This window comes from Amblyomma maculatum, chromosome 8 (assembly GCF_055883805.1).
Source record: "Amblyomma maculatum isolate TAMU_Amacu chromosome 8, ASM5588380v1, whole genome shotgun sequence".
NCBI lineage: Eukaryota > Metazoa > Arthropoda > Arachnida > Ixodida > Ixodidae > Amblyomma > Amblyomma maculatum.
The window spans coordinates 93,365,075-93,380,444 of record NC_139351.1 but is presented as its reverse complement, the minus strand read 5'-3'; the positions used below and the strand labels follow the sequence as shown (position 1 = coordinate 93,380,444).

General features: G+C 46.2%; 1 protein-coding gene across 1 annotated transcript in view; it reads left to right on the top strand.

The window, feature by feature from the left end:
• Positions 1-15,370, top strand: part of LOC146181832 (apolipophorins-like) — a 68,148-nt gene that overhangs the window by 37,851 nt on the left and 14,927 nt on the right. The window contains exons 20-28 of the mRNA XM_084576835.1: positions 544-812; positions 4,607-4,843; positions 5,655-7,003; positions 7,783-8,683; positions 9,381-9,552; positions 11,131-11,291; positions 11,633-11,801; positions 13,157-13,344; positions 13,880-14,082. Coding sequence (XP_084432961.1) covers positions 544-812; positions 4,607-4,843; positions 5,655-7,003; positions 7,783-8,683; positions 9,381-9,552; positions 11,131-11,291; positions 11,633-11,801; positions 13,157-13,344; positions 13,880-14,082 — 3,649 coding nt within the window. The remainder of the gene's footprint in view (positions 1-543; positions 813-4,606; positions 4,844-5,654; positions 7,004-7,782; positions 8,684-9,380; positions 9,553-11,130; positions 11,292-11,632; positions 11,802-13,156; positions 13,345-13,879; positions 14,083-15,370) is intronic.

Sequence of the window (15,370 nt, the reverse complement as noted above, 5' to 3'; positions counted from 1 at the left end):
CCCCTAAACGTCATCGTTTACGGTGACAGGCCGTTTCTTGAGAAGCGGACTGACAGTGCGTTTTTTGAGAAGCCTGCAGGGACCGCATTTAGAGTGCAGATGATACAGATGGCCCCTTGCATGCGCGATGTTTGGTAAAAAAATCTGCAACAAAATAGTTCAGAATGTCGTAAACAGCATCGAAAATAGCTCTACAGGGGTCCCGCAGTTTAAATTTTTACGATAAATTGAAAAGGACTTTTAAGCTTACAATAAGTTCTTTTTGATGTTAGTGGTTCCGGATTTCAGGCTTTGTTTTGGAAAGATGCCATAGCAATAGTTCTTTGCAAATTAAAAACAAAATGCTAGATAGTCCAGTGATCAGTCGCTCAGATCTCGTGCCCATGTTATCTTAAGTGCAAGGAATGGGAAAAAGTCTCTTTAACATTTTTCTAATATACCAAATTATTACCAAACATTGAAATTACCAATCGAAACCTCCGTTTGCCGCCTCATAACCCTCACTGTCAAATAATCTACTGACCCTTTCCTCTTGCAACTCAGCTACAATGACAGTGGACCAGAACAAGAAGATGCAGATTGACATGGCGGCGAGTGTGCCATCCCTGGACGTTTCCTTCACGGCTCTGCAGACCAAGCCGCAGGAGCGTAGCGCTGTGACGACTGCAACGCTCGAGTATCAGTGGCAGGGACAAAGGAAACACACAGCTAAGTTCAACTCCAAGGTGCAGAACCTCAGCACCCAGCACATCGCCAAGGGGGCCATGAACGCCGAAATGCTGTTCACTCAGTACCCCGAATACAACTGGAAGGTAAGCTACTTTCGAATGAAGTAGCTAGTATCCAGAAGGGAATTACGAATAAGTTGCCTAGTGAACATGGGCGAGCTGTTAAGCGTAATGTTGAGCATAACGGTTTTAATCATGCAGTCAAGAGCAAGATCGACTGAAATACAGACCTGCACAGAAAACAGGGTCCTATGAAACTTCGTGCGCCAACTTTCGTTACCTTTCTCGCCATTGAAGGCGCTCGGTTCACCTGTTCGTCTGTCATTATCATCATCATCAAATCATAAATTAATATGAACAAATTGTACCCAAATTTAAAAAAAAAGACCTTTGCCCGAGTTAATACATCAAAAATTTTGCCTTTTTGTATTTTAGTGGAGAGTTATTATTTTTATAATGTTTTTCGCTCGCCAGAGGACATACTGCGATTTCGCTTTGTGCGACGGCACTGCAGTTACCCGCTGCGCATGCGCAGAACAGGTGCTTGTGCATTACAGCGTGGACAGATAATTAAACTATAACGACGAAGAAAAAAGACATAACTAATTGACCCATCTTATCAACAGGTTAACAGTAGCGCCAGGCTGCCCGTAGTGTTCTTTCCCTAGCGGCGAAGGCTATGAACTAGAAGGTGCGCGCTGGAGCAGTGCTATCTGTACAGGTCTGTATTTCAGTCGGTCTTGGTCAGGAGTTCAGTAGCTAGTTTGTACACTCGCATTACGGAATAGCTGCGCCCTGTCAACATGGGCGAGCTGTCGAATATAATGTGGCGGTTATGCATTAGGCTATGCAAAGAGCGCCAAGTTCTCATGATGAACATTTTAACCGTAGCGTTTAGCAGTGTATTCTACGGCATCATGACAACAGCCTTCATCAATTATAAGAACGAGCGCGGATTTCAAATAAGAACATGCAGTAACACAAACTTCACTAAATGTTGCGGAAGACCACATTTAATTTCCTCATATATTTTTACCGTGCACGTTTCTACTTTCGTAATTACGTTGTCCACACTTAACATCTTGTTTTTGTTTTTTTTAGCATACATATACATCTGTATTGTGCTCCCACCCTGATAAGGTGTTTTAAAATATCATAGTATTCATAAAATAAATTTAAAATATTTCTCGCACAAAGACCGATAGCAGCAAATATTTTTGTCTTGCGTTTCTGGCTCATATTGTTACGACGGAGGTTTGACGTCGGAGCACTCAACAAAAGGTCGAGAGGGCAGGGACCTCGGCTGGTCAAAGGCTGCGAGTCCGACGCGGGCACGAGAGTCTCCTCGTCTTTCTGAACGTCATTTTTCCTGTCTTCTTCTATGTGTTTTCTCTTCTTCAGGATTGCTACATTTCCCCCTGGGACAGCCGAAGCCCTTCTGGGCGAGGGAGTTAGTCGTTCCCACGGGATTGGCACGGCTTCATCCGTGCGACATGAGCGACTTCCGTTGTAGCTGAGCGACGACCAATTGCGGTCATGGGTGCGATTTCGTAATTGAGATCACTGACGCGGTCGAGGACAACGTAAGGGCCAGCGTAATGCGCCAGCATTTTCCGGGCTAAACCACGTTTCCGGAGAGGTCGCAAAGCCACACTGTCTCCAGGTGCGTAAGACACATGGCGATGCTGTCTGTCGCACCGAGCTTTGGAACGCTCTTGCGAAGCCAAAATCCGCAAACGGGTGAGATGGTGAGCTTCTTCGGCCCGACAAAGAGTTTCGGCGATGCAAGGTTCGTCATGGACGGAATAGGGAAGAATGGTGTCGAGGGAATACCGAGGATCACGGGCATAGAGAAGAAAAAAAACAGGCTGTAGCCAGTCGTCTCATGTGTTGCAGTGTTGAAGCCAAACGTTAAAAACGGCAGTATTGCAACCCAGTTCTTGTGGTCTGATGCAATGTACATAGAGAGCATGTTGACTAGTGTGCGGTTGGTGCGCTTCACCGGCGGTTTGAGGGTGGTAAGGTATGGAGTGTTGAAAATGTGACGAGCACAAAGGGAGAAGCTCTTCCACAACATTTGCCGTAAACTGCAGACCTCGATCACTGATCATCACTTGCGGAGGTCCATGACACAGGATGACGGAATGGAGCAAGGACATGGACACATGGTGAGCGGTGGCTGAAGGAAGAGCGGCCGTATCGCAGTAGCGGGTGAGGTAGTCGGCACAAACCACGATCCAGCGATTTCCATCGGGAGATTTCGGGAAGGTCGACTCCAACTTTCTCAAATGCACCACGTGGTGGAGTCACAGGATGCAGCCGGTCCTGTGGCGTGGACATAGGACGTTTGTGCCGTTGGCACACAGTGCAGCTCGCCACATATCGCTCAGTCTGGCGCATCTTCGGCCAATAAAACCGTTCGCGGGCACGGTGGAGGGTTCATGCAGAGCCTAGGTGATCGGAAGTAGGGTCGTCGTGCATGGCACGCAGGATGCAGGAGCGGTAACTCTCGGGAACTGAGTAGAAAATTCGTGCCAGTGCTGGAGTAAGCCTTTTTGTACAGAAGGCCATCACGGAGACAGAATGAGCTGGGAGCTGGGGAATTGCGCGCCGCCGCAAGCAGTGGCTCGAGGCTTATGTCGGTCTCTTGTGCAGTCCGCAGAGCCGAGGCGTGAGGAAACTCGGGAACGAGGGAGGAGATATAGTGATCGAAGTCAGCAGAGCCACATTCGGTCGTAGGAAAGGGGAGACGTGAAAGAAAGACAGTCTGCATCGGCATGTTTGCGGCCATTCTTGTGCAAAACAGTGAAGTAGTACTCCTGCAGACGAAGGGCCCAGCGTGCCAGATGACCAGATGGATCACGAAGGTTGACGAGCCCACACAGGGCATGATGATCCGTCACAACCGTGAAATGGCGTCCATATAGGTAGCACCGAAACCGCCGAACAGCGAAAACTACAGCGAGGCAACAGTGTAGTTACGCTCAGATTTGCTGAGGAAACGGCTTGCATACGCAATTACATGCTCGTCGGTTGCCGAACATTGCACAAGCACGGCACCAATACCAATACCACTCGCATCAGTGTGGACTTCCGTCGGAGCGGAGGGGTTGAAGTGCCGTAGTATGGGGTGTGACGTAAGCATAACCTTTAGCTAGTGGAAAGACGCGTCACAATCTGAGGCCCAGTCAAAAGGGATGTCCTTTTGTAGAAGGGACGTCAGAGGGTGTAGCGACGTCGGCAAATCTTCGGATGAACCATCGAAAGTAGGAGCCCAGCCCCAAAAAAGATTTGATTCTGGGGTCGTTCAAATGCTGCAACTGCTGCAGTATTCTGTGGATCTGGCCGAACTCCATCGCGATCGACGAAATGTCCGAGTACCAGCGCTTGACGCTCGCCAAAACGGTACTGTTTAGAATTCAGGACAAGGCCAGCCTTCTGGAGGCAATCTACAACAATAGCGAGCCGCGTGTTATGCTCAGTAAAAGTAAACGTCATGCAGATGCTTCTAGCAATATGGCGAAGTTGCCTAGAAGTCCATTGTTTTTCTTTTTGCCTTCAGAGGTAAGGTGATCTTTACCTTTGGAGGTTTTCGATTATGAACTCACACATAATATCAAATTTTATACTATCGTCATCTTTATTTGACTGCTTTAAACAAAGTAAGGAAGGCAAACTTTTTTCGCTGTTTCTAGGCAAACTGCACGTGTTAGTCAAAGAAATGTAAATTTTTGGTGGGAAGGTTTTCATGCTTGTTGATTCCTACACACTATGTATACTTCGATGCTATAGTAAGTTTAGCAATTTTCTCTTTCTGCTCGCTTGTTAGCTTGAACACAACCGATAGTTGCTTTATGCCATCTCTTGTGTCCGGACAGGTTACCGCCGACCTGCAGAGGGCTCCTGGAGCACAGCACAGTGAGTACGACGTCAAGCTCTGGTGGGGCGAGAACCTCGCTGACGACCAGCGACACATCCATGTCCTGGCCATCTCCAAGAAGAACGGCGAATACGGAGACGGGAGCAAGGGGAGCAGCGAAGGTCGACTCGTCATCTTCGCCCCCATCTGGGATATTGACTTCATCGGATTCTTCAATGCCATGCTCGACATGCAGGTAAGCAGGGGTGATCCTTTAGGGATGGTTCGGAGGTATTTGACCGTATCACCAATGAAACTGGACGAGAGGCTTCTGGTGAGCAATATTATTAAGCATCACGATGTAAGCGATCAGGAGCGATGTAGCACTGGGCACTTAACGGACAAACTTAGGAACAGCAGGCCCTGTCGGGGCCGCCAAAAGTTTATTTCAGTCAAGGGTGGTTTCAACTTTATAGTTCGAGGAGTTTTGGTTTTCGATTGCTATTCAGTATACCTCCCGAAACATGCATGCTTCACTAACGTGTACAATGCGTTGCGAGTCAGACGTTAAGATTTGTTTTTCAAGTAATAAAAATTGTACTTATGCGTGGTTAACGCTCACAAAAAAAAAACAAAAAAAAACAACAACAACTGGGGCGCACGAATAAAAAAGAAGGGCGTCGGGAGCGAGTACAAATATGGCTTTGTAAAAACATTACAATGAATATGATAAGTTTGGCCATGCAAATTATCATAATGAAAAAAAGAAGGATTCGTTTGGGAACCCATGCAGCGTCGAAGATGGAGTAGAAATAGAGCAAAAAAAAAGCTTTTTTTTCTACCTTGAGTGCAAAACTCAAAAAGCTGATGGTCTCAAGCACTTTCTCAACTGTGCATTGCTATTGTAGGTTCGTTCGCAAGGTAATGATTTTATTGCAGAAACAAAGGGCTCATAGTTGACATTATGCATGAATATGAGGACAGCCCTCAAACCTTCCCCAAATGTATTGCGTTTGCGCTATGAGATTTTTCGCACTCATTTCATTTTTCAATTCTCTTTTTGCCAGGAAGTTTCCAAGGGAAACTTCAACGGCGAGATCCAGAGCCACGGCGAGCGGGTGATGCAGATCGAGATGAACCACAACCTCGAGTCCCGCTCTCCTCTGCGTATGTTCCTGAACGTGCGGGTGGAGACGCGTCACTTCCGCTTCCTCTACTCGGACCAACTAGAAGAGCGCAACCCGAACCAATACGTGGGCCGCACCAATGTTGAGTGGGGCCGCGAGGGCAAGAGCATCGCCACAGAGTACGTCATCATGAGCCGCCAGGGACCGGGCAGCAACCTACATGACATTGAGTACAAGATCAGCTATCCTGGAATGAGGACACCGGCCGTCCACAGAACCAAGGTCAGGATCACGCGAGGAACCGTGGACGCTTCTTCATCGACCGAAGTGAACGGCCAGAACTACATTACGATCGCAATCCAGAACACTCCCAAGCTAAAGGAGTTCCGCTTCGACTCACCCCTCTTCCAAACCAAGCTTTCCAAGTCGATCAAGACCAACAGCGTCATCTACACAGGCGAGCTGAGACCAAGTGCGTTCATGGTAAACTCATTCGTCACGACTATGCAGATCAAGGGAAGCCTGGAGAACTCCATGGAGATCCAGGCTGAGTTGCTTTGGGACGCGGACAGAGACATCAACCGAAAGATTCGCTTCTCGTCTAGTGTGGTCAAGACCGCAACAGACGGGCGACCTGGATACAGATATAGCGCAACTTACCAGAGGAGCACCGACATGAGCATCACCGCCAACGGCATTTATACAGAGGACGTCCTCCGCGGTCCCCACTCCATCGAGTTTGGTATTGGCGGTACCGGCCTTCCTCCGAGGACTGTCTCCCTATCGTACACTCGCGGTGAGACTTCGGCCAACGTCATGTTCGGTTACACCTTCAACGGAGCCGATCAGATTAGGATCGAGTACAATCGCAACGAAGATCACGCCGTCCAGCAGTTCGACGTCGCCGTCACTTCGGTCTACCCTGAACTCAACGGCAAGCGTCTGAACATAGTGCGCAGCTTCGAAAGGCCCCTGTCATTCAAGATTCAATACGACCACACCGCGAACGAAATCTACGGCCTCGAATTTACCGATTCCTCGACAGGAAACCGAATCGACACCAACATGAAGATTCGCACCCCGTTCCCGCGCTACTCGACGCAGGAGTTCAGGATTACGGGCGACTACTCTCCCGCAGTGACGAACGTAGTCATTGAGGCCGTTTCCTCGGCGAACAAGCTTTATCGGTTTATATACAACCACGAGCTTAGGGGAAGCAGTTCACTCGTGGCTACGCTTGCCATGGAGACACCCCACGAGAACGCCCGCAACGGAAAGCTGACAATCAGGTACGTGCTATCAAATAATTTGCATCACGATGATTCATCAGATAATCTTGTGCAGCAAAATGCTGCGCAAGCTAGAAATGAATTCTAGAGTTAGGGCTGCTCCGCTGAGTTTTATTTTTAAGTTTAACATTCTGCGCTCTCCGAGTACTGCAGGTTGCAAAGAGGGTAGTGAGGTCTCACGGCAATATATTGTCATCCTAATGCCCAATATAACTAGGCCTCTTAAGTAAAAGTACCCCCCCCCCCCACACACACACACCTCCTGATTATTTAAAAGACCATTTCTTGCGCCACCTGAGGCCAGCGTATCCCTATACATGTTTCCTCACCTTATCAACCCACCCTACTTTCTGCCGCCATCTGCTGCAGTTGTTTCGAAGGCTAGTCGCTCGGTGATCCATATTTGCAGATCTTAATGAATCAAGGATCCATATAGTGCTAACGACTTTCTGATATGACTTACGTAGAACGTGCTGAAAACAATGGTACACTAATTTTATTATATTGGCTGGTTTGTCAGAATATCTAGGCGCCGGTCAGCTGGCACTTGTGGTTTCATCATTGGCCAGAGGCCTTATTCAACATTATAAGAAAACAACGTAAATTGCAAGCTCAGTTACTGGTTACGGGTCTTGAGTTTTTTTTTTTAATTTTTTGCTTTCTTCATTTTTATGAACTGCGTTTTTTCCTTTCTTATTGCGGTTCTCTTTGTGAAAGTGCCGATGGTTTCAATGTGTTCCCGTGGAGATTGTAATTTCGGCTTAAACAAAACATTTCAGATTCAACCACAACAACGAGATTATGGAAGGACAAATGAAAATTGAATTCAACGATCGCACCCCCTTAGATCTCACGGGAAACGTCCGCATGCTATCCCCGCAAAACTTCGACGGCCGCTTGTCCCTCAAGGCCGCTGCCACCCCTGACTTTGAAGCCATCATTACGAGCCGTTCGAACTCTCCCTTGAACGGTGCATTCGAGCTTAAGTTGATCAAGGGAAGCGAAGAGATGCTGGTCACCTCCATTACACTCGCTAATCAGCCTAGTGAATTTTCTGGCAGACTCGACCTTTCTGGTGCCATTCTAGAGGGCAGGGCTTTCGTTCAAGTGGAGAGAAAACTTCCCGAACCGGGACTCCACATCTACTCGGTGACCATCGGCGGAGCTGAGCCAGAGCTTAAGTGCGAGATTGAGAGCCAGTTGAGAGGAGGCATGTACATCACCAAGTTAAAGTACCAGCCACTGAGGAGGCCTCAAGACTTCGAGATGCTCACCATCGAGAACAATGACTGGACCGACAACGACCAGAAGCTGATCGTGACCATCGAGCCGAGGCCCAACATCAAGATCGGCTTTGACTACCTCCACTACGTGTCCAAGGACACGGTCAAGAGCAAGCTTATCTGGTCGCTGGATGAGAACAGGCTCGGCTACGAGCTCAAGAGCAGGCTTGAGGGAGAGAACGCGCACAACGCGCTCCTCAAGATTCTCTACCTGAGGCGCGAAATCGACATCCACAACAACTACGCGGAGACGCCCGATTCCAAGGACTTCTCTATGAAGATCCTTCTCAACGCCATCATGATGCCGGATCGTGCGCTCGAGATGTCCTACAGGCAGAACAGGATCCAGTACGGCTGGGAGGCAATGGCTACGCTAAGGCACCCTACATTCTCGAAGGTGGGTGACTAGAAAAAGGACTTGGAAGTAGTGAACTAGGTCATGTTCGATTTAAGATTCTGAATAAGTTCAAGTAAGAACTCACTTGGCAGTAGCTTAATATAACCACATTGTGTTTCGTTAGCTTTTTACTTTTTAGCTTTTTGGTTTTCTGTTTACTTTATTTTAACTTTTAGATTTTCTAGCTTCTTATTTAACAGATGTTTGGCTTCAAGTACAATTATTTTGGTTGGCAGATACAAAGTGTTAACTAGTGGTGTGTAACTATACTTTGGAAGTTAACAGGTTTGTACTAGGTTTTGTGGCCCATTTCGGAGGCTATACAATGCTTATTTTGCTCAACAAACAAAAGGCACGTAAACACGCTCTTCTTCAGAAAGATTATTTTCTTTACGCATACCACAACCAGGTCACACAACAGAAAGGTTTAATTTAATGGTGTATTCTAATTACAGGATATCAGGCGATCTTCTTCTTGAACGCGAGTTGAATGAAACCCGTACACGCATACTGTTAGCGGCAGAAAAATACCTGTTGCAAAAAATGTTGAATATTAACTGCATTCCTTTGTGAGCCCCTGTTTAAAATGTGCCTGACGAAGAAATTCTTTCTGAAACGCGGTATCGTTTAATGCGCATTTTGTCCCTACGAAGTAGCGGCACCCTTACGTTTTACTTGTTTTTGGTTTTGCACACAGGACATTGTCTTCAACGGCAGGATCCAGCAGGACATGGAATCCACTCCACTGCTCATATCCGCTCACCTGCAGCCGGGCGATGCCATGAACCGCATCTACTTCAACCTCGCAGAGAAACTGGACGACAATACCGCTACCAACAAGTCTCTTCATATCCACATCCACCACGAAGGTAAGAATATTGCCGTTGTAGCTGCCGGTCGCATGTTGCTTACCTGTGTGTTCACATTATATTTTACCACAGTGACAGTACGACTCCTAAGCTGGAATTTTTTAAATAACTTCTACATAACTACATCGCACAACGTAATGTGAGTGGTTTATTGAGTTTCGATTTAACAATAAAGTTAGGGGCAACATCATTGGAAAAGAAATATTCCGAGGTTACCAGCTGGAGGCAAACTTTAACTCCTGGTTAAACCCGTCTTTTTAGTACAAACTGTTAAGCGCATCTCTCAGTGGGTCAGATTCAGGTTCTTCGGTACTACGGCGCACTTCTTATAAGTTTCGACTAATGATTGCTTGCGCGGGACGAACAGAACTATGCCGATGAGGTTTGTGCCAAGCTTCACATCCCTGTCGCAGTTTACACAAAAAACGCGACTGATAAGTATCGGGGTGACATTGTACTCCCGGATGTAAGCCAGTTGAAAACTGTCATTCGTTGCTCTGACGTCGCTATCTGTAATAGCCAGATGAGTCAAGTTCTAGTCTTCTCATGTTAGCTTACAAGAGCTGCGGAAGTTTCAGGGCTATTACAGGACTGAGATATCATTCGTGCATATGGCGTGCAGGAATCTAGAGCGCCTGCTATCTTACCTATACACGCGGTTGTTTTTCTGTTTCCTGAAGAACTGACGCGTACAAGGCAGCCACATTCATTTTTCACGCAGGAAGAAGGGCAGATAACAATGAGCAAGGCAGAAGAGCCCGCGGTTAAGTCTTAATAAGTAACTAATCAGGAGAAAACTCTTAAAATTACATTTATAGCCCACTCTTGCTTTTCTTTCTGCATCAACCGCGTTCCCAACACCGACATGACCGAATTATTGAGGAGACGATGATAATTCTGTCATGAGCCTCAGCGCATTGCCCGCCCGGGCACTTGATGCGGACAGTAGATGCCCGTCTGAGGAGATCCGCCGGGTCGCGCCCAACAACCGCGACCGAGCACCGGGCTCATGAACATTATCCTTTTTTTTTTTACATTTTTTTGTATACCCTTACCCTGTCCTGTCTCCCTCTCACTCACGAGTTCGAGTTCCCCTCCCTGTCACCTTGTTATTTTCTAGGGGCTTCCGTTGTTTTCGATGCAGATACCGGGGCCGGCAAACATCATTTCCCATCTGTATATTATTTTGAATAATAAACCACTTATTACTACAAAACCTGTGCAGAGAAGGGAGAAGGAGAAGATATTATAACGCTGTTAAAGTTAGTCTGGTGGCCCACCTGGGGGCTGGGGCATGTGAAATTGATGATGACATAGCGGCCTACACTGGCTCAAAACACTTCTACGCACTACGCAGCTCATTATGATACGAAGCATAAAGTACTCGCGACCCAAAGAATTGTAACGTATCTTTCAAAGCTCTCAGCACTGATGCTGCACTACGTCATAACACAAATAAGTTCGACATGTTAATGGTACATTCCTATCACAGGCCTAAGGCAGCTGATGCTAGGAAATTCACGAGTTCTAGAATAAAAGGTCAGTACGTAATGCTTTCTCTCATGTTGCTTGATACAGATCGCAACCTCTTCGACGCCAGCTTGACGATGTACCACACGATGACACCCGAACGACCCATCTTTGCTGGCTATTACTGGTCTTGGACTACCCAGAGGATGGGACCGAAGCGAGGGCACGTCACACTCTTCGTTGGCCGCAACGGGGTCGCGCAATTTGATGTAAGAGCGCATTTGCAAACTCATATTATAATTGCGGGAATGAACTGAGACTGATCTGGCTTGCTAATTAGGCTTATCTTTTAGTCGAATAATCATGGGCCAAAGAGAGGACATTCGGTTAACAAAGAAACCATGTGCGTAAAACAGTTCGGCAAAAGTGCACTCATATATGTTTCCCAACGTGGTTGACTCTAGTAGTGTATTTAAATTTATTTTCCTGCTGTGGACCTAGGTATAAATTCCATTGCTAATCCCAATTTTAATAGCACAAGGTTGACCTCTTACGTGTGTGTAATAACTTCGACTTTGACTTTGATTTTTGTCGCGACTTTTCAACGCAGTACGACTCCTTCCTGGGCAAGTGGACCGCGTCCGGTGAGGCTCAGCGGGCCGCCAACGGCGATGAAACAGTGGACGTCGTTGTGCAAGGCGAGAGGGACCAGTGGCGTGGACGCATCATCTACAACCTCAAGAAGTACCGCTTCGAGGGCGTCACGTTCGACAGCGAAGGTGGGCATGGTCGTTTGTCAATGTCAGTGGTAGCTGTAGAGGAAAAGAGATAGAGACCCTTTAATGCAAAACAGATTTTAGCCGGCGTTTAAATTTCGTTGACATGCTACTCTGTGTAGGAAGGGGAATCGGGGAGAGAAATATTGAAAAAGAATGGTGAGGAGATTAAAAGAAATGAAGGGAGAGATAAAATGCGGTCATGAAATGTGTTCAAGGTGTATCGTGGAGTAATGGTTTAAAATGAAATGATGAAATGCATAGTCCTATTAATGTGCTTATAGAGTTCACAGCGTGAAAAAGGCCTGAGTGTAACATTCAAGGTGAACTCGAAGTTTGTCTAAAATACCAATTGTTTTCAATTACGTACATAAAAAGTTAATTGCCAGTCCCGGTTGCCTAGGGCAGGCTAAGGGACCTAAAACAATGTCCATTGTTAAAGGCACTGGGGAGAGCTTTTCCATGCTATGTTCGCAGTACGCACGCTCGTCAGGGTACGCAGGACACTCAAGCAGGATATGTTGCACAGTTTCAACCGAATAACAGTTGTCACAGTGCGGACTGTTCAATTGACCGAAACGGTATCGCAAGCCATTTGTATATGCACAGTTCAGGCGAAGTCGGTGGTAAAGAGTTTCTAGTTGGCGAGGAAATTTCGGAGGGAGCCTTGATCTTAGATGCCGGTCAATCGAGTAAAGAAATTGATAGTGATTTGTCGGCCAGCTCCAAAGTCGATACTTCGCTGGTAGCAAATGTTTTAGCCAGTTGGGATGCATCAGATTGCGTGAAGAAGGTCCGAATATATCTTTGGTGTTGGTGGCCTTTACGAGCCGCTTCATCGGCTTTTCAATTGACTTTAATGCCACAGGACCTTGTCGTAGGTTGTGCAACAGGCCAGGCGCTGTTCCGTGGTGTGTACGTGTTTGTGTTTAAAATGGTATTTGAGAGCAAATCTGAAGTATAACTTAAATCGCACAAAGGCTGCCCTTAACAGAACTAAGAGGTGCATGCCGCCACCGCCAGCCGGCGCTTCTTTCAAGTGCGATGCTCGAGGGATGCCATATTTCTAGAGTTACTGTAGAGAATAAGCCAGACTTAATAAAAGCACTCACTTACATACTTCCGGCTTCAAGGGATTTGATTGTATGCACCTTTAATGCTAGCTGAGTAGATAGCACTAGCATACTATAGGTAAGTAAGCGAGTTTTCAAATATTGAGGTGGATGCGAAACGGAGAATTGCAGGTATATAAAAGGTTCAGTGTAATATCCCGCGTGTGTTTAACTTGCGCTAGACATGGCCACAAGGTGGCATATTTCGTCGCTGCTTACTGTTTTTTTTTTCCCCGTCGCTCACAGGCAAGGTGTCCAGGAGCTTGGAACTGTCCGCTTCCAACAGCACCCGCAACGCGGCGCTGGAAATCGAAGTGAGCCACTACGAGGACAACAACAAGATGACCGACTTCAGCTACAGCTTCAAGAAACGCGGAGACCGGGCCTACCGAAGCAAGCTCTACTTCCCGCCGGAAAAGATCAGGGCCATCCAGGTATTACAGTGAGACTTGAACAGTACCTTTGGACACACGTTGTGGTTGCCCGCGAAAACACTGCACAGTTATTTTAGCAGCGAAAAAGTATGCTCAGTGGATGAGGATTTCAACGGAGTGTTTCAGATGCGTTAAAGATGAGCCGTGTATGTGTACTTTCAAAATCTCGGTCAGCGACTGGCTTGTGCTAGATTGGCTGGATTGAACTGGATTGGACTGGATTGGCTGGCTTGTGGCGTCGCGCATCCGTGCGTAACGCCGTGAGCGTTCTTGTCCGTGTAAGAGCTTTGTATCGCTCACTTTTGCAATTTGTTTCACAAATGTTTCTTCCTAGATTCCTTGCTTTGGTTCGATGTTACGAGCTCTCATTTATATGACAGGGCATTGTGGTGAACCCTGTTGGAATCCGTAATGCAATATCAGAGGTTAAAAGAGTGCCTTATGAACTGTACCAAGAACACAAAGCGGTCAAGTGGAAGTGTAGGCTATTGTTATTTCCGTCAGAGTGCAACTCTTTCCTTTTTCCAATTCTCAGGCAATGCTGGACCAGAACATCGAGAAGCTCGCCCAAATCGACCTCGGTGCCCTCCTGATCGACCTTCAAAATATGTTTTTCGATTCTCTCGCCTACATGGACAAGAAGTTCGCCAGTCCTTTCTTCAACATGCTGCTGGACGAGTTCGGCGAGATCATGGGCGAGGCAGTGATCGCCCTCAGTGACATCCTCTACGAGAGTCCGTAAGTGGAACTTCTAGGCGCAAATAGTTAACGCATATTTATCGAAAAGCATATTTCCTGGTCTAGTTGCTTATTGTTAGAGCAGTATTCGGAAGTCTTGGTAATGCATATTGCACATGTTTTTTTTTTTATTTGGAGAAATGAAACTGATGATAGCTGCTTCACTTTGGTGGAACAACGTCGTGAGGGAAAGAAGAACGAAAAAAGCCAGAGGAAGCTGAGAGAACGGCGCATATTACTGGAATTCGCAAGAAATATTTTGACCACGGGGACATCCTTAAACTGGTTGCAGCACTCGGATGATTTTCAGTTTATTTCGAAAGAAGCAATAATTTAGATTAAGGATAAAGCAGTGCCCGTGTATCTTAAAAAAGTAAATAACTACCCGTCTTTCGAACTTTCTTCTTCTCCGCGACTAGAGATTCCTTAGTGTAGAAGTGTATTTGGCTTTAGTGTTTTTACGTGTTCAGCGCCGTCTGCTGGTTTGAGAAGCAGCTTCTACTGTTACCAATCTTGCTAAAATACACAATAAAGAACTGTACGATCCACTCATAATTTGCCATTCAGACAGACCACTGGACCATGCTTTTTGAATCGCAGTCGTAGTTTGCCTGTTATTGCGGCTATGTGCAATAAAAACTAGATCTTTATTTAAAGCCTCACGCAAAAAGAAAAAAAAAAGACGTGTTTTTAAATCACATATTTTATTGCCCCAGCTGCATACAGATTTAGGCAACCTATGCATACAGATCTCGCACAAACTATGGTTTGCAGAAATCAACTCCCATATCCCATATCCTGATAGATTGAATTTCCAATAGTAAGTATGACTGATTCTAAATACAAAAAAAACTATGCATGAATATATTATTTATAAGTGTAATTGGTTTCTTTGCTCCCTCAATCTTCGTTCTATATTTCGTTCAATGCTTCCTTCAGTATAAGCACATTTTATCACTGTATTTCTGTTGCCAAACTTCAGTTGAAATTTGCGCACTCTCTTTCTCTCTCTCTCTTTCTCCTTTTTTTCTCCAGTGTCACTGAATACTTTTTGAGATAAGTGTAAGCGTCTGCAAGGTGCTTCTGGACGCCTTTAGTCTGCTCTCCCTCGTTTCGCAGTTTATTTACTGGCAAACTGAAATAGTCTTACCTAGCAGACCCTGCTAAAAAGCGCGCCTAGTTAGAACAGTTTTCACACTATAAAAAAGTCCAATTCCTCTGTTTAGGGGTCTGTAGTATCGATTCCTATCTCTTCTGGTACTTCAAGTAATGCTTTTCATCTTTTCAA